Source organism: Acyrthosiphon pisum, chromosome X (assembly GCF_005508785.2).
Source record: "Acyrthosiphon pisum isolate AL4f chromosome X, pea_aphid_22Mar2018_4r6ur, whole genome shotgun sequence".
Classification (NCBI taxonomy): Eukaryota; Metazoa; Arthropoda; class Insecta; order Hemiptera; family Aphididae; genus Acyrthosiphon; species Acyrthosiphon pisum.
In genome coordinates, this window is record NC_042493.1 from 57,985,335 (window position 1) to 58,002,873 (window position 17,539).

General features: G+C 30.5%; 1 protein-coding gene across 1 annotated transcript in view; it reads right to left on the minus strand.

The window, feature by feature from the left end:
• LOC100167164 (glycine receptor subunit alpha-4-like) overlaps nt 1-9,805 on the minus strand; it is a 30,772-nt gene extending 20,967 nt beyond the window's left edge. The window contains exon 1 of the mRNA XM_016807481.2: nt 7,712-9,805. Coding sequence (XP_016662970.1) covers nt 7,712-8,391 — 680 coding nt within the window. The 5' untranslated portion in view covers nt 8,392-9,805. The remainder of the gene's footprint in view (nt 1-7,711) is intronic.
• Between the last annotated feature and the right edge of the window lie 7,734 nt (nt 9,806-17,539).

The following is a 17,539-nucleotide window of genomic DNA, read 5'->3' on the forward strand; positions in this document are numbered from 1 at the left end:
ACATAAGCATAGTTTATTTTTATAGTAATTTTAAGTTCAAATTTGGACGAAATTACATATTAAAAACCTAGGATAACTATTTTAGTTATTTTGTTGTGATTGTATAATATTATTCGTGGGTACTTGAAACTTCTAAAGAATACTGTTATGTATCTATGACAGTACCACGGTTTGTTGTTGATGTATAACGTGTTACCTAATGGATATTGTGATATGATTAATTTGGAATTTATTATTGATACCTATTATAGGTCAATTTTTTTTTAATACCATAGATAAGTATAACTATAATAGATATGTCTAATACCTAGACTGACAAACCGTCTCCGCTCAGAATCGTTTTTCTTATACAGTGATATTATATCATTGAATTCAAATTTAATACTATCCATTATACAGTGACCCACTTGTAACCTACTGTACAGCAGAGCGACATCTACTTACCCACCTTTTTTTATTTGATTTTTTCTGGAATTTGGAAGATAATATCAAAAATGTAGGAAAGTCGATTTCAAGTAGACTTGATGACGAATTCAAATCTGTTTTCAGAATTCTTATCGCTTCATTAGATCAGTTGGTTTGGCAAAAAACACGTCCAAAATACTATGTCACGCGTGTGTTAGACGAAAACAGAAAATCACGGTATCGAATCCCCTTAATACAATTCGCATAGTTCAACAAGAAACTAAATTAAAATAATAAATTAGGCATATCTAATATATGTACAGATTCACACCTTCACTCTTTTGGCAGATTTAATGGAAATATAAATATGTGTAACTATATGTGTAGACTCAAAGTAAGATGAGTATTATCACGATCTGGCATATGTAAATGCTGTATAATAGGTGCAATTAGTCTGATTAGACCAAGTTATTGAGGCCCAAAAGCGCTAACTTTGAAAATAGCATACAAAATATATGATTTCGTGTTTCAATATGTCTCACACACCCACACACAATAGTTTATAGAGACTAAAGCTACTCTCTGTGCTCTCAAGAGTTATTTTTCCTTTACCATCTTGCAAAACCTAAATTAGAATTATTTTAGTACCTATTTTAGACATAGGTATATCAATATCTCAATACACATAATATGTGAATATGCCGTATAATATATGTATTGTATAATCATTTGCAGAGTGCATACTATTAACTACTTTAAAAAAGGTATAAAAAATAGACAAAAGGTATATTTAAACTTTTAAAACTAGTTTTGATAATGATGAACTATGTACACCAAACATTTAAAACACAGATCACGATGATACATTATTTTAATTATTGTAAAAATGAATAACGACATACAATAATTGTAATCTATAAAAAAAATTACAAAAATGAATAGATAGTTATCATTGATTAACAAAATGAGTAGGTAAATGACGCCAAATGGCCGTATCATAGTCATGCAATGCAAAAAGTCCAAGTATTATAGGTACCTCATAAAAATTCTTACCAAAAAAAAAATTTTATTTATATAATATACAGTAAGTCCCAAAAGTCCCGTATCACTCTTAGTATCTCCGTGGAAAATCAATATATTTAAATGCGGTTTACTTTACAGTCATAAGTATGCAAATTCTGATTGAATAGCATAATATTCGAATTGTTTTTTTCAAAAATTTAAAAATTATTAAAATTTAATAAAAATTATTCAAGTTTAAGCTAATTATTATTTTGAACTTCTAAGAATAATAGTTATATTACCCATGTATACGGCATTAGCAAAATACGATTCATATGTTAATTATTACAATCACGCTGATTTTTTGGCTAAAATGAAAAATAATAATTAGCCCTAACTTGAGCGATTTTCATTAAATTTTAATATTTTTTTTTGAACTGTTTTAAAAAATATAATCAACAAAATGGCTATCTTGGAAATTTAATCAACTTATTTGCCTAAAAAAAACTTTTGATAATTTTTGAATTTTCGAAAAAAAAATCAAGGGAAAATGTCCCCCTCCCCTTAAATACGGGCCTGGATTAAACGTATTGGGAGATTTGTCCTATACGCAGTAATTTAAAAATGAATGGTAACTTCAAGGTTCGTTTTTCAAAACGTGACATGTTGCCATGAATAATAGTACCTATTAATAATAATTTTTTTTATAAGCAACTTATTTTATTTTAATAATATAATGCAATACTGAATGAAGCATCTGAATAATGGAATTCTGTTTAATATTAAGGTTATTATTAATTTAAATTAATTATTTATTCTCCTATTAATATTAGTTTACGACAGCGATTTATAGGTTGGGAACCACATGCGTACTCTCAGGGCCGGCTCAATGTGGTAGCAAAATAGGCAGCCGCCTAGGGCGGCACTAGTGCGGGGGCGGCAAATTTCAAATGAACCAAAGTGATTTAATTATTATAATATATATATTATATAATATAATATAGTATGCTGAATTGTATGTTCATCACTGCATCACTTAATTGGCATTAATTTTGTTGAATTATCACGTTAATATTTATTGAATATATCAGATCAAAAACGTACACGGTTATCAGGAGCTGCACATCGAAAACAAAAATTAAAACGTGATGAAGAAATTAAAAAAAACCCTGGTTCCTTTGAAAAATATATGAAAAAAAATAATGAAGTTTTAAATAATCCAGAAACACATTCTGAAATTATTTTAGAAGAACTAAATACCTTAGAAGTTTCTGACAGTTTAAAAGAAGTTTGTAACTCAGAACAAATTTCCGATAGCATTGACATTTTCAATAATGAAATAAACACAACTTTGGAAGAAAATACGAGTATTAAATCTAATGAAAATGAAAATAACATATGACTCCGGGACATGGCCAGCGATTTTTTCAGATTCATTACGACTTCAATTAGTAAAAACAGGTCCCAACAGAGTATGGTACTCTATAGACGTATCGGCCAACGGGTATGTAGGTTGAGATTAATATTCATCGGTTATTACGTAGTGTACCTACTAGTGAATCTTAATATTATAGTTGATGACAAAAAACATTATGTAGGAACTTTGAACACAATACCATTATAATTTATGCGTAGACATCAGACGTCAGAGGTTGCCTGATACTAAATACTCTGTAATATTTAAATTGTAATCATAGTAATTAGTAATCATTAATCGTATAATTCATGATAAATTATTATTACGGTTTCGTCGTCTGCTAAGACTTTAATGTCACATTTTATTGACTCATAGCTATTTGTCATTATATTCATTATATAAGTACCTACCAGCTACTCACTACTCAGTCCTGTCCATAGAGGAGTTATAGCGGTGTGTTCTTACTCCACACTTCTATTTACAACAAAATAACTTATAACACCAAATAGAAACGATTAGGAAATCGTTCTAGTTAAAATCAAAAAGAAAATAACCACAAATTAAGATTAGGTACCTACCTATATTATATTATTGAAAGGATGTCTACGCACTACATATAATATTATGATATTTTGTTTTCTCTGTGTAGACCCACACGTTACATGGTAAATTTAGGCTTAACTGAACCATTCTTGAGTTATTAGCTTTAATATTAAATTGAACTTACTCATATTTAATTGCGACCCACATTATCCGTATTTATACGTTGACTATTTTACGAGATTTAAATTTTTCTCTAACAATTAATTTATAATATTAAAATTTTAATATTTTAGATACTCAAAAACTTGCATAAATATTGGTTTATCGTAAAAAACTAATGTATGGAACATGTTATGTTCATTTCATTCTTATATTTAAGTTTAATTATAGCCTATTATATGTCTATCACACTTATATTAAAGCTAACAACTCCAAAACAGTTCATCTGAACGGTAATTTGCTATGTTGCACACATATGCGTGGTTCCGAGAATGATAAGTGCTCCAACATAAATTATTATTATGTCAGATACGAAGATGTATAATGATTACATACATATTTTTTATTGACAACTAATAATATAAAATATACAGCTATGGTTGCAGTGGATTAATTTTTTGTTTTCAAGGCAAAAAAATAATTCTGATAGCCCCCTTCAATTTGTTTTTATGATATTCGTACTCTGGTAGGTATACCTATACCATAATATATTTTGTTATATATACGTAACATAATATAATAATAAAGTCAGATTATACTTATACAACTTAGAGACTTTATATATCACAACATATTTCACAGTACATCATCTGGTATAATAACTAATATTTTTTCCTACTTATTTACTATTATGGAATATTAAATATTAATATAATATACTCAGTTGGCTAATGGCTCCTTCTAGATTGTACATACATACTTTACAACAATATTATTAATATTATTTATTATTGTGTACCATAAAACGCACCAATTCATTACATTGGCACAGTGGCGTATTTAGCATTTATTTGAGAGGAGAGATATAGTTTTTCTCCCTCTTTTCGAAATACATAAATATATCTATCTTATTTATCTTATATATTTTATCTATTACATTTATCTTATTAACCTCCCTGATGCCAAAAGTCCCAGCATTTTATTACCTACTGATAAAGTGGTACCTAAATTGAAAAACATAACTAACTATGTATTAAATATAAGCTAAAAATGTCGATGTCGCTCGTCTGTACAATAGGTTATAAGTGGGTCACCTTAATGAATAGTGTTAAATTTGAATTCAATTATGTAATGCAATTAAATAAGAAAAATGATTCTGAGCGAAAACGGTCAGTCAGCCTGTGATATTAAACTAAATTACTAAGTATATTTGATGATATTATTGTAAATAAAGTAATTTATATTTAACCTATTTACGTGGAACCTTGTTTTAAATTTTCAATAATTGGATATAAAAGTTGAATATTTTACAAATTTCTAACTACAAAATAATTATTAAATTTTAAAATTGATACATTTTGTCAAAATTCAAACTTTAAATGCTTATGAAAAAAAAAATTATGCATATTATGTATTTTTAATATTTTTCAATTGCTATTGTAACAATTTATTATTAGGAGCTTTGTATTCAATTTTCACGCATTTTTACCAATTAAATAACATTTTATACACAATTATAGAAAAAAAAATAAAAAAATTGAAAACTGACAATGTCCGTAAACAGTTCAAAAAGAGTCAAAATATTTTCAAAATTGTATGGTGTATAGAAAATGAAAATATAAACATTCAGTGAAATTGTCATGTATTTACGGTCATTTGTTTTAAATTTACACTAAAAACCAAAATCGTTTTTGCGTAAAAATTCCCGTTTTTCTTAATGTTTCTTTTGTTTTTCTCGGCGCTTATGAAAACAACTGGGAAATGTTTACTTTTGACCCCCGAAATTACCAACTAGATTTACTTTCCTATCAGGAACTGTATAGATACTCTAAGATACTGTTGAAGAAAATCTGAGCAATTTTACTGTCCTAAAAGGTGATGACAGACAAAAAAAAAAATCAATGTATCAATGTAAAATCAATATTCATCGCTTCGCACAGAATTTAAAAGACATATCATTTTGTAAAATCAATACATTTATCACTCCGCTCAGAATCTAAAACTACTTTCATTGCACATTTGTCTAGGGGGGTTATATGTCACCCTTTGCACCCCTTTATGGGTGTCTGTGGTGACTACTTATCTTTACGAGAATTCCGCATACATAGACAATAATAGCTTACTTATCAGTGTTAAAAGTTGATGACCTGTAGTAAATTCGTAAACCAGGTCTATGCGAGATCACCATTGGCACAAATAGGGTTAAAATGTTCAAAAAGTTTCGTTTTCATAATATATTGTCTTCGATATACGGTTCCTAATTATTACTTTATGTAAACTGCAATTTTAAATGTTGGGGACTGTTCCATGGCAAGAAGAGAAGGTTAAGTATACTTATTTTTGACATGGTCAACTTGACAACTGTGGTCTTCAGGTCCACTGTTAATCGAGCGTGGTCAAGCAAAGTCTCCACCACGTCATGTCTATAGTTATACACTTATACCAATATCGTTTATGTGTGTGTGTGTGTGTGTGTGTGTGTGTGTGTGTGTGTGTGTGTGTGTGTGTGTGTGTGTGTGTCAACGGCGTAGTTTGGGTTCTTCGTTTTAAATTTCTGAAAGTTTTGAAATTTGTTTACCTTTACTTAAAATATTCTGTTTTTCGGCAAAATTTGTTTATATATAGTACCTAAATGTTCTACATACAATACATATCTCACATTACTTAACCATAAATATTATTTATGTTCACACCATCACACCGGAAGAGCTTGATGTCAGATTCATTGGAAAATTAATTAATACAATAATATTATTTGAAATAATTATAGCAAAATAAAATACGGAATAGAGTTCAAACATTTCTGTAAAAGCACAATTTGTAGTAATCGAAAATAAAGGAAAACAAACTACAAATGTATAAGCCGTGTATGGAATATGAATGCAATGTCAAAAGCATAATAGGTGTGTTTAGAATTTATTCACAGATGTGGCCAACAAAAATGACATGTTGGAGAACCTATGGAGTCAGCTCCCGTAAAAAACCTAAAATATTTTTTTAGAAATTGTTACCTATTGTACATGTATTATGCCTCTCTCTCAAAAAATTCCATAACGTACACGGATTTCTGAACTCTTTTTAAGAATATGATAGTATAGTAAATTGTTGTCCGATGACCTATAATATAGATGTCTAGTGCCATAAAATCTGAATTCAAAAGATTTTATTCGTCGACTCTAAGTGATAAACTGATAAATATTTTATTATTTTTACTAGCTTGATATTTATGTTACCTACTAACATATATTAAAATTCTGCGAGAGCCCATTACACAGGTATGGCCAAACTCGTAAACCCATATCGTGGTCAAAAGTGCTCACAAATAATATGAACTCGGTATTTTATTACCGAACTCCCCCTTACGATATTCAGGACCGGACACACTATTTTTGAGATATGGAATAATTTAAACTGCCTATCCAAAAAAGATGATAAAATAATTTATTATGTATAGAAATAATTGTTTTTCCTAACTGTTTAATTACAATGACATTTTTAAAAATAATTTATAAATTGAAACCGTGATATTAGATTATTTCAATATTAACATTTAATTTTTACTTTTAATTTAGATTTAGAAACACATTGTTAAGAAGAATAAGCTACCTATATAATAACATTTAAAGCATTGTTTACCATCATTGTATTTTCCATCAAGAAGCAAATTATAATTTGCTTCATTACATAAAACAATCATTAAATAAGTAGCTATATCGTTTTTAGAAATATCGTTGACAAATATAGAAACAAAAAACATTTTCGGTACATAATACCACATTTTTTTTCAGTTAGTGATGATGGAGGGCGAGGAGTGGAAATAGTTGGCACTATTGCGGCATTGAACCTTTAACCAGCTCTGAGGACATACAATCTATGTCATCGTAGTTTTAACTATATCGCGGCGTAAGCAGTTTCGAAATATATTACACGACGCGTATGTAGGTACAATGTTAGTTAGTTAGTTAGTTAGTTAGTTAGTTAGTTAGTTAGTTAGTTAGTTATGTACTTATATGTCCAATGTATCTATACTATTATTTATAGTGAACATGGATTGTCCGAGTGTGAGACAGTTATTTCGACTGTTGAAGTAAATAATCAAAATATTTAATATGCCCCAGGTGGGTGTGGGCGGACAAGCGGGTATTGGGTTGCGGGTGGCGTTTGTGACCGAAGCGTTGCGTATACCTCAAGGGGGACCGCGGCGAGTCCTGGTCGAGTTTGTAGTAGAAATTTTGTCGCCTGTCCCGGACGCACAGCCGCCACGTCAGGTATTCAATTTGCTTCTCGGTGTCACCTGTGAAGTTGCGGGGCAGGGGCGGAACAGCGGGCACCGGAATCCAGTCGGGGTCGTACATGCCGCCACCACCGCCACCGCCGATGAGGAATTCCTGGCGAAGCTCCAGCTGCTCGATGACGGGCACCATGTTGGCGAGCAGCGTGCACCGGTCGCCGATGTTTCGGCAGTGTTTGGTCATCGTTTTGCTGTAGTACTTCTTGTCCGCGTACATGGACACATTTCCCAGCCTCTCGACCAGCACGTCAAGCAGCTGGACGTTGAGCCGCCAGCCCGTGCCCACCTGGACCAGCACGAAGTCACCGACGCCGAACAGCCCGGGCCGTCGCTCGAGCTTCGACCCGAGTTCGTGGAGGTCACGCGCCTGTTCCGCTACAGAACACTCACTTATGAACTCCTGGTACACCTGCCCGGTGATCATCAACAGGTGTTTGTGTAGCCCGTGGCCCGGGGGCCAGCCGTTGGTGCGCGCTGGTGGTTGTGGTGCTGGTGAAGTAGGTGATGGAGGTGGCGTCAATGATGGCAGCGTTAGAGGTTGCGTCGATGGTGGCAGTGTCGTGGTCGGTGGCATCTGCGATGCCGGTAACTGCCGCTGCACCGGTGGTTGTTCGGTTGACTGCCGTCGCGATTCTTCGCAGCCGTCGTCGTTGGCGGCAGCCACGGTGGAGGACGGCGATGCGCACTCCGACACGTGCGGCCGGTACCTGAACGTCGGGTTGGCGGATCGTTTGTGATGCCGCGCGTAACAGTGCCGATATTTCCTGTAAACGCGCAAACCTGCATAGTAGGCAAATATATAAACAGCGCAGTAGACGCAAGCTGAATAAATAAAAAAAGAGTGCTGCGAGTATATAAACTCACGGATTTGAAGTGAAACTTCTTTCTTTTCGCGAGGTTATACCAAAACGTTTGGTCTGAGTCCCGTCGCTCTACGATAAGCTTCGCGTTAGGCTCAATCGATTCTGGCTTTAAGTTTATGGTGTGGGAGGGGGGTAATCATAACGCTAAACCACTCAGACACTCGTGTTCAGGGATATTTTAAATTTTAAATTTACCTCTAGGTACTCGACCACAACCTGTTGGTGAGGTAACATAAACCATTTCCGTCGGCTCTACGATGTGTGGGTGATTTAAAGACCACTGTCAAAACCAATTTTTTTCGAAAAACTGTTGTGATAAGCGATTATTCAGTTTTGTCCAGCTGTAGCCTCCGTAAAGAAGTTTCACTTCATGGTCTATTTTGTGAGGGGAGGCAGTGGTGTTGAACTACAAAACGTTCACTATACGATCACTATTGTATCGATTTATATTTTTATAATACTCAACCATCGTCGGGTGGCATAATCACGATGGGTTAAAATCATTTTAACTCTTACATGCTTTTGCTATCATTAGATTTAGTTTTTAAAATATTTAAACAGCATTGATTGTTGAAGTGCCAGTCATAGCCCATAGGCGCAACTAGGGAAGTGCTTGGGGGTGTAAAGTTGCAGAGAAAAGAGATGTGATAGTAATAACTAATAACTAATAAGTATGGTAAATCATAGATATGTATGTAATATTATATGATATATATATATATATATATTAATATTTTTTTATTATAATTGTGACAAAATTATAACTAGTCGTGTGAAGACTTAAATTATTCAATATGTACAATATTTAGTAACGTCGTTGCAGTTTGCGGTACATTTGACAAGGATGGGGGCAAGTTAACCAATATTTTAAACCTATTAAGTTAATATCAAAAAATGTAAGTTGAGATTAAAATTAAAAAAGCAGGCAAGTGGATGTCGCTCTGCTGTACAGTAGGTTAAAAGTGGGTCATTGTATTATGGATTGTATTATACTTGAATTCAATGATATAATATCATTGTATAAGAAAAACGATTCTGAGCGGAGTCGGTTTGTCAGTTCTTGTCGGTTTTCGGTGGTTTTTTCCGTGGCATTAAATAACTATTGATAAAATCAAAAAATGACCTCTGTAAAGTACCATTTTGATCTAATTTCCTAAAAATTGAAGCACTCCTTCTGGTAAAAATTTTTGTATACAGGATATATATAAAAAAAAAACACCATTGTAAACCCAATAGCTTCCTCGCTCCGCTCAGAATCTAAAACTTAACTTAGTTAAAAACTAGTTAAATTAATTTTTACAATCCATGCTAAGCGTAATACATAAATTTAATAAAATTAGGTACCTTTATATTACATACAAAAAAAAATATATTATTGTGAAAATAATTCATATATAAGTGTAAAATTGATAGTAACATAAACAAAATTAGAGGTCATCCAATTGATAGATCCTACTATAATAGGTAACAGAAATAATTAATTATTTATGTTAATTTTTTGTGTGATCGTTATGGTATGTACCAATAACGGAAGACGTCTGACACATGCGTAACAGTGCCAATATTGAATATAGCCCCTGTAATCTCTCAACCTGCCGTATAGGCAACTATGTATGTGGCAGCAAACGCAGGCTGAATAAATCAAAAACTGTGAGGTGGTCTATTATTATTTATCAGAAAAACTGGTGCAACATTTACAAACTACAGTTGCAAACTACAACATTTTAAAACTTCGCCGATTTTTGGTGCTACCATTTTCCTTAAAAAATGAGATAGAGTTTTCCTTCATTGGTAATTTTCTTCCAAATATTAAAATTTTAATCTATCTATTAAATTTTGAAATATTAAAATAATTTATTTTACTTGTATTATATTGTATACCTACGCAAATGTGTTATTTTGGCACAAATTATTTGATTTATGTTCGCTTAATATATATAAATATCAGTCCTGTAAAGTATTTAAGTAAAAGTATTTGAGTAAAAGTATTCAAATACTTTTTTAAGTATTGAATAACTTTTTAAATACTTTCAGCATGAAGTATTTTTAATGGTATTTTAAATACTTTTTTTTGTATTAAATACTTTTTCGTATTGAATACTTTGGTTTTTTATTTCGAAAATTTTATTTTTATTCAAAATAATTGGTTGGAAAAATATTATTGTCAACTACAATAATAGAATAATAGTTTTATTTAATATTCTGTATTTCTGTGTTAGCCGAAGCCCAAAGGTTTGTGAAAACCAGATTTCTAAAAAAAGTTATCGAATTTAGAATAACAATATTTCCTTTAAAACTATTAAATAACTATTAGATTACCTACTACCTATGTGTTCATATTACGATAATTAGAAACCCACTTTGAAACCAAAAGTATTTGAGTATTTTATTTTTGTTATTTTATTTTACTTTTGAAAAGTATTCTTTACAGAACTGATAAATATATAAATAAGTATATACTATCATGGTTATAACCCATTTTTCCCAAAGGGTTGCCGTTTTTGACAACAAAAATTTGTTACCACTTCATAAATACTTAGAACTGGTCTCAAAAAAGGTGTGGTTAAAATTGTGATGGTGTTTTTTAAATTTTATATGCTAAGTAAATTATAAAGAATTGTTCTAGTCGAATACCAGAGCTATTTAGGAATTTACGTATTTGTGAAACATTTTACGACGTAAATCGTTTTGTAACCAATAAAGAAAGGACGGGTTTGGGTTGCTCCGCTGTTAATATATAATATAATACTCAACATTAATAATATTACAAAGATAATAGGAAAATGACCTGAAAATGTCGCATCGATGTCACTTCTTCCAAGTTTATCTAAACTTTTAGAAAAACTTCTGCTTAAACGCCTAAAACCAATTATAGAGGAAAAAAATCTTATACCAGAACATCAGTTTGGATCTCGCAACAAACATACAACAATCGATTTAGTACATCGAGTTACTAATGTGATTAGTAAAGCTCTTGAAGAAAAAAAAGTACCACTGGTACTGCTGTGGAGTATTCGTTGACGTAGCCCAGGCTTTTGACAAAGTCTGGCACAAAGGATTCCTCATCAAACTGCGTGATCAGCTGCCACATACCTGCAGGTGTGCACTTCTTGAATCATACTTGACCGACTGTCAATTTCGAGTCATACACAAAGAAGCGATAACCGAATGGAAAGATATATCAGCTGGAGTAGCGCAAGGTAATGTTTTAGGACCTATCCTGTACCTACTCTATACGGCCACTATACCAAACGATGATAACATAACATTAACTATGTTTGTCGATAATACGGAATTTTTGTCAACACGTAAAAGTAAGCTCACTGCAACTGATAACTTACAGAGGTCAATAAATTGACAATCTTTAATTGACGTCTTAAGCGTCTGAAACCATACGACTTAGTTTAAGATTTTAGATTAAGACAAGAGGCACTTCATTGGAAGTAACTTCATCAACGTGTAATATATATATAATTTATATCTAGTATGTAAAATATGTATAATCGTCAAACATATTTATAAAGACCTTTGTGTCGTTTAATAATATAAAGCCCCAGGGCATTTAAAAAAAACAAAAAAAAAACAAAGATAATTAAAACATTGACGATATTGTATACGTTATACCTAATTTAATTTCAAGTTCATGTAGTTCTAATAAATATTATAAAAAATTAATATTTTACTATATTTTATCACAATAATTTTAGATTCTGAGTAGAGCGATGAGTATATTGTAATGCTTTGATTTTCAACTTCAATATCTTTTCTAGTAAAAAAGTGGATCTATAGTTGGGGCTTTTAAAAATTCCCGATACTTTTCAAAATAATCTGGAATTTTCACTCAAAATCTGTTTTCTACAAAATCGCTTATCTTATTTTGTTAGCATTGTTTATAAAATATGGTGACATTTAGAAAAATTTGTCTAAATTACAAAAAATCGCAAATTGTTTGGTACAATCTAGTTAAACATTTATAAAATGTTAAATTTGTATTAGCTAATGTTATACAAGGTTTCTCATAACTCATAAGTACCTCTTTTATACCTACTGAAATGTAAAAATTCTAAAAATATATTTATATAAAATATTTTTTTTATAAACATTTTAAGTGTAAGGACGAAGTTTGATATTTATATGATGAATAACAAAATAATACTATCTATCAAGAATATCTTATTTTTGAGGATTGAACTTTTACGTACCTATATTATTTTATTTTATGTACACAATGCCATTTTCAAAACATTTAAATTAATTTTATGCTATTGCTTATATTTTTACCTCGAACAAGCTATTCACACCTTTTTACGATAAGCTGGTATTGACTCAAAATTTATTAACAATAATATATGATTACTATTATAATAATCTAATGGTAAAATAAATTACTTTATTATCATAAAATAAACTTAGGTATTTATATATATTGGCTGACGGGTTTGTCTCCGCTTGGAATCGTTTTCGTACACTATAGATTATCTACAGTTAAATCTAGATTTTATTTTATTCGGAGGAAAATAAATCGTGTAGGAGTACGGTTCTCATTTTTGAAGGAAATTGACTATGGCTAATTATTAATATTGCTTATCCGGTAACATTACAATGGGTTAAAATTATTTTGACACCTAATATGTTTTGTGTTGGTTATCGGTAGATTAAAATTTAAAAATATTTAAACAGCACTTATTGCTGATTGACCCAGCGGATTATGCGCCACTGACACGGTACAGGCGCACCGGATTCGCATTGTTCGAGGTTTAAAGAGTGCCAGTGGTGTGTCACCTAAAATATTTTTAGGAACCATAAAGTGGCGGTGTTTACGTGTTACGTGTCTGAGATGAAAAAAAAAGCACTAAGTTCATCAGGCGAGTTTTTGGCCAACCATATTAAGCTGTCGATCGCTAACCGGGGTGATTCGTTCTCCTATACGATTACTAGTTGTATAACCCGACAGCCGACTTCTCCCGGGAAAAAATAAACAAATTTAAAATACAGCGGTATATAGATGTTTAGTATTTTATGCTTAATATTTTATACTAATAAAAACTAAAAATACTTAAGTCATAAATGCTTACAATTGTCCTGTCTCCTGATGTTATTTCAAGTCTAATATAAATAGTAATATAAGTAATAGTGTAATATAATATAAAAGTCATTATTGATTAGTTGAATCAATGATTAGTTGTATGCAGGAAATAGTTATGTGTGATGTATAGTTAACTGTGAAATACCTCATACCTGGGCGTCGTGCGTTGGGGCGAATTACCTTTTTACCCACATAATAAAAGTAATGTGTTTGGGCGAGTTTCTTATAATGTGTATGAGCGAGTATGATACAATAAAAAAGATAAAATTGTATATTTGTTAAGATTAAGATAAAAAATAATATATAAAATCTATAGGGATTTTTATATCAATCGTTGAATTCATAGACAACCAAAATCTGTCAAAATGAGAGAGAATATGAATTAATAAAACACAACACCCCGGGATATTAAAAAAGATCACCCAAACGCATTATGCTAAATTTCCCAAACACATTGCATTTTTTAATTCGCCCAAACGCAAACCGCCCCTTGGCCCTAATACCTATGAACCGAAAACCCAAGTGAAAATGTATTGTAAATAATTTTTTTTTGTTTGAAAACCAGTACAACCAAAACCTTAGATTTTCATAACCGGTTTTAAGAACCGAAACCAAAACCTAAGTCTTTTATTTTAGTTATTAAAACCAGTGAGCAAAACCGTTAATATAAAAACCGGGTTTTAAAAACCCAAACCGAAACCGCCAAATTTGTTTTTGTTTCTGTCCCTGTTTTAATAAAATATTATATATAATTGGATTCCGTTTTGGTATATTTTTTATAATATTATAATAAGGAAAAAACCGAAATTGGGTTGATTATAATCAATGGTAAATCTAGGATCTTGTTTATTTATCACAATATTAAACAGTAAATACATATATTTATAAAAAAACACTCTTACGTGACTTATCTATTAGTGATTAGACGATTAGTTTAAAGGAATTTTATATTATTATGATGCCATGTCACGTCGGTCTTATTAACTATAAGATAAGATGTTGCATGCTTTTGGTTAGGTAACTTATAATTACAAAATATAAAGTAGTTATTTATAAATTCGTTAAAAAAAATATATGCATATGTATTTTCTAATTTAATTTTAAGTTTAACGTCATATAGCTATATGTTAAAACAGATAAATGGACCATGGGGGCCAGATCCCTCAGCCTCCCCTTAAATCCGCCATTTATGGTTATACCTATACTATTACTATAATTGTGTACACGGGTTCGTTACTGTTACATCACACGGATTTCCATTTTTGTTATTTCTCAAAATGTCACTAATACACGGAGTATGACGGAGTAAACACTAATGTGAAAGTAAACCGTTGTAAATATATTATTTTATATACCTAATAATATACTGGCTCTGGCGCACCTCGTTTGAGTGTACATTTTTTTTCTTAGTCAGAGTGACATGGTTAGGTCGGTTGAAGTTGGGTGAGCAGGCGTCTATATAGTGCGGTTGGTCTAAAAACACTCTACGGGCAATTAATAGACGGTGAGAGTACAAAATATAATAATAATAATAATAATAATGCGGTACAAGAGCGGAGGTGACGCCAAATGAAGTGCGGCCAAATGAGGTTTGAAGTAATTGTATATAGGAGCGATTATACGAACGGGAGTTGATGATTAAAATATTCAGTATTACATTCGTTTCCATAAAACTGTTTTATAAATAATAATTATCTATTCATATATTTTTAATAAGTAATTACAATTTTGATCGGAAAGTAGGTATATAAACCTAAGGTATTTGTTATTACTTTATTTTCAATTACTGTTAATTACTGTTAATTGCATTCTATTGTTTTTGGCATGTAATTATAGTTTATACACTAATTTTATCTTAATTATACTCATAACCACTGCCATTTAACATATACATATTATTATTATAATTATATTATAGGTGCGTATAAAATATTGAGGACACCTAATCGCGACAGTTGTTGTATCTGGAATGCCTATCCATAACGCCGTTTAATCATAATTCATTTTTTCATTGAAATCCACTAAAAACGAAACATAATACCTATTGTCGTGTCCTTAAAATCTTATGAGCTATGAAATATGAAAATTAACCGAGAAGAAAGGGGCTTATAAACATCTAAACGAAAAATGACAAAAGCCGCGTAATCTCAATGTCTACATTATAAAACATTCAGAATATTGACGGATATAATTTGATTTTATTTCACTGACACGTCAAACAGTAAATATATTATTTAGTTATATATACCTATACACCTAATACATATATGCCAATAGTATTAATTGCTACTGACAAACGCTATAATGTGACTTTAGTACTTGTGCTATTATCTATATATATATAAGAATCTAACTTGATTTTGGAGACGAAGGAAACCGGTTTGTTTGTTTATTTATTATTATTATTAATTATGTATTTATTTGTTTGCACTTGCATTTTTTCATTTGAAATATATATTATTCATTGAACAGATATTTTATCGTTACATTTTTTCTACCTTATCTCTATTCTATAATAAAAAGAATACAATTTACCACTCCAGTGGTTGAATTCAAAATGCAGGATATATAATTTTCAGGAATTAGCAATAACAATAACTACAGTATGTAATTATATTATATTATTTGTATAGCCAAAAAATAGTCATATGTTTTAAATTAAATTATAAATAAATAATTTCTTCCGGAGGATGGTTGGGCAGCTAGTAATTTATAAATAGCTAAACGAGTTTTATATGAATTGTGTATTATTTAAATATTAGGTAGTTATTTTAATTATGATTACCAAATTAAACACTGCAACTCGCAAGACACCAAAATATATACATAGATCATATATTACTACCAATATAATATATTATATCGGTAGTAATATTATGACACAAAAATTCTGCTCAAGTGATGAGTTTGCTCAAAATGCACATTAATAAATTGCCGTCTATGATCATTGAAACTTTATAGGAAATTATTTAAATTTTTTTTCTGGAATTTTCAAATCAACATAAATGTTCATTAATCATTATTCATTATATATTATATAATATCAGTGGTATACTCGTATACTGGTAGTATGTTTTATAACAGTCCTACAACTAGTATGTCCCACATCATATTGTGTTTATTGTACCTATTTTTAAATTGTCATCAAATGTTGAAACTTAAAAATAATAAATTTGTATTAAACAAACTTTTGTACATAAAAAATTCGTGACTACAAAGAGTATGTTTATTCTGAAAATACTACAAAGTTATCAATATTTCACTTTAAAAAAAAAATTGATATTTCTTATTATCCTAGTATTTACTACGTCATGTAGAACGAGCTATATAACATTTTATCAAAATTAATATCAGGACATTGTCAAATTAAGATCTTTTTCTACCTCATAATTTATTACAGAGAAGTGAGAACCAACAATAATTACTATAATAAACAAATAACTTACTAACTAATATATTTTGAAATAATATGTTAGTATTACTTTTTACAATTCTTATGTTTCAAACAATTGTCGGGAAAAATATTATCTTATTTTATTTTTATGTAACTATTTTCACTAGTTAGGTTTTCGTTTCCATTTTTATACGAGAATATTATGTTTAAAATATTAATTGTATACGTAAGTGCAAGAACGTTTTCGTGTTTATGTTATTTTATGACGATTTAAAAATTATCATCGTGACATACAGTAAGATGGTAAGCATACTTAAATTGTAATAAGATCGACTTGGTATTATTAGTTAAGCGATATGCTGTAATTGTCATTAAGGTA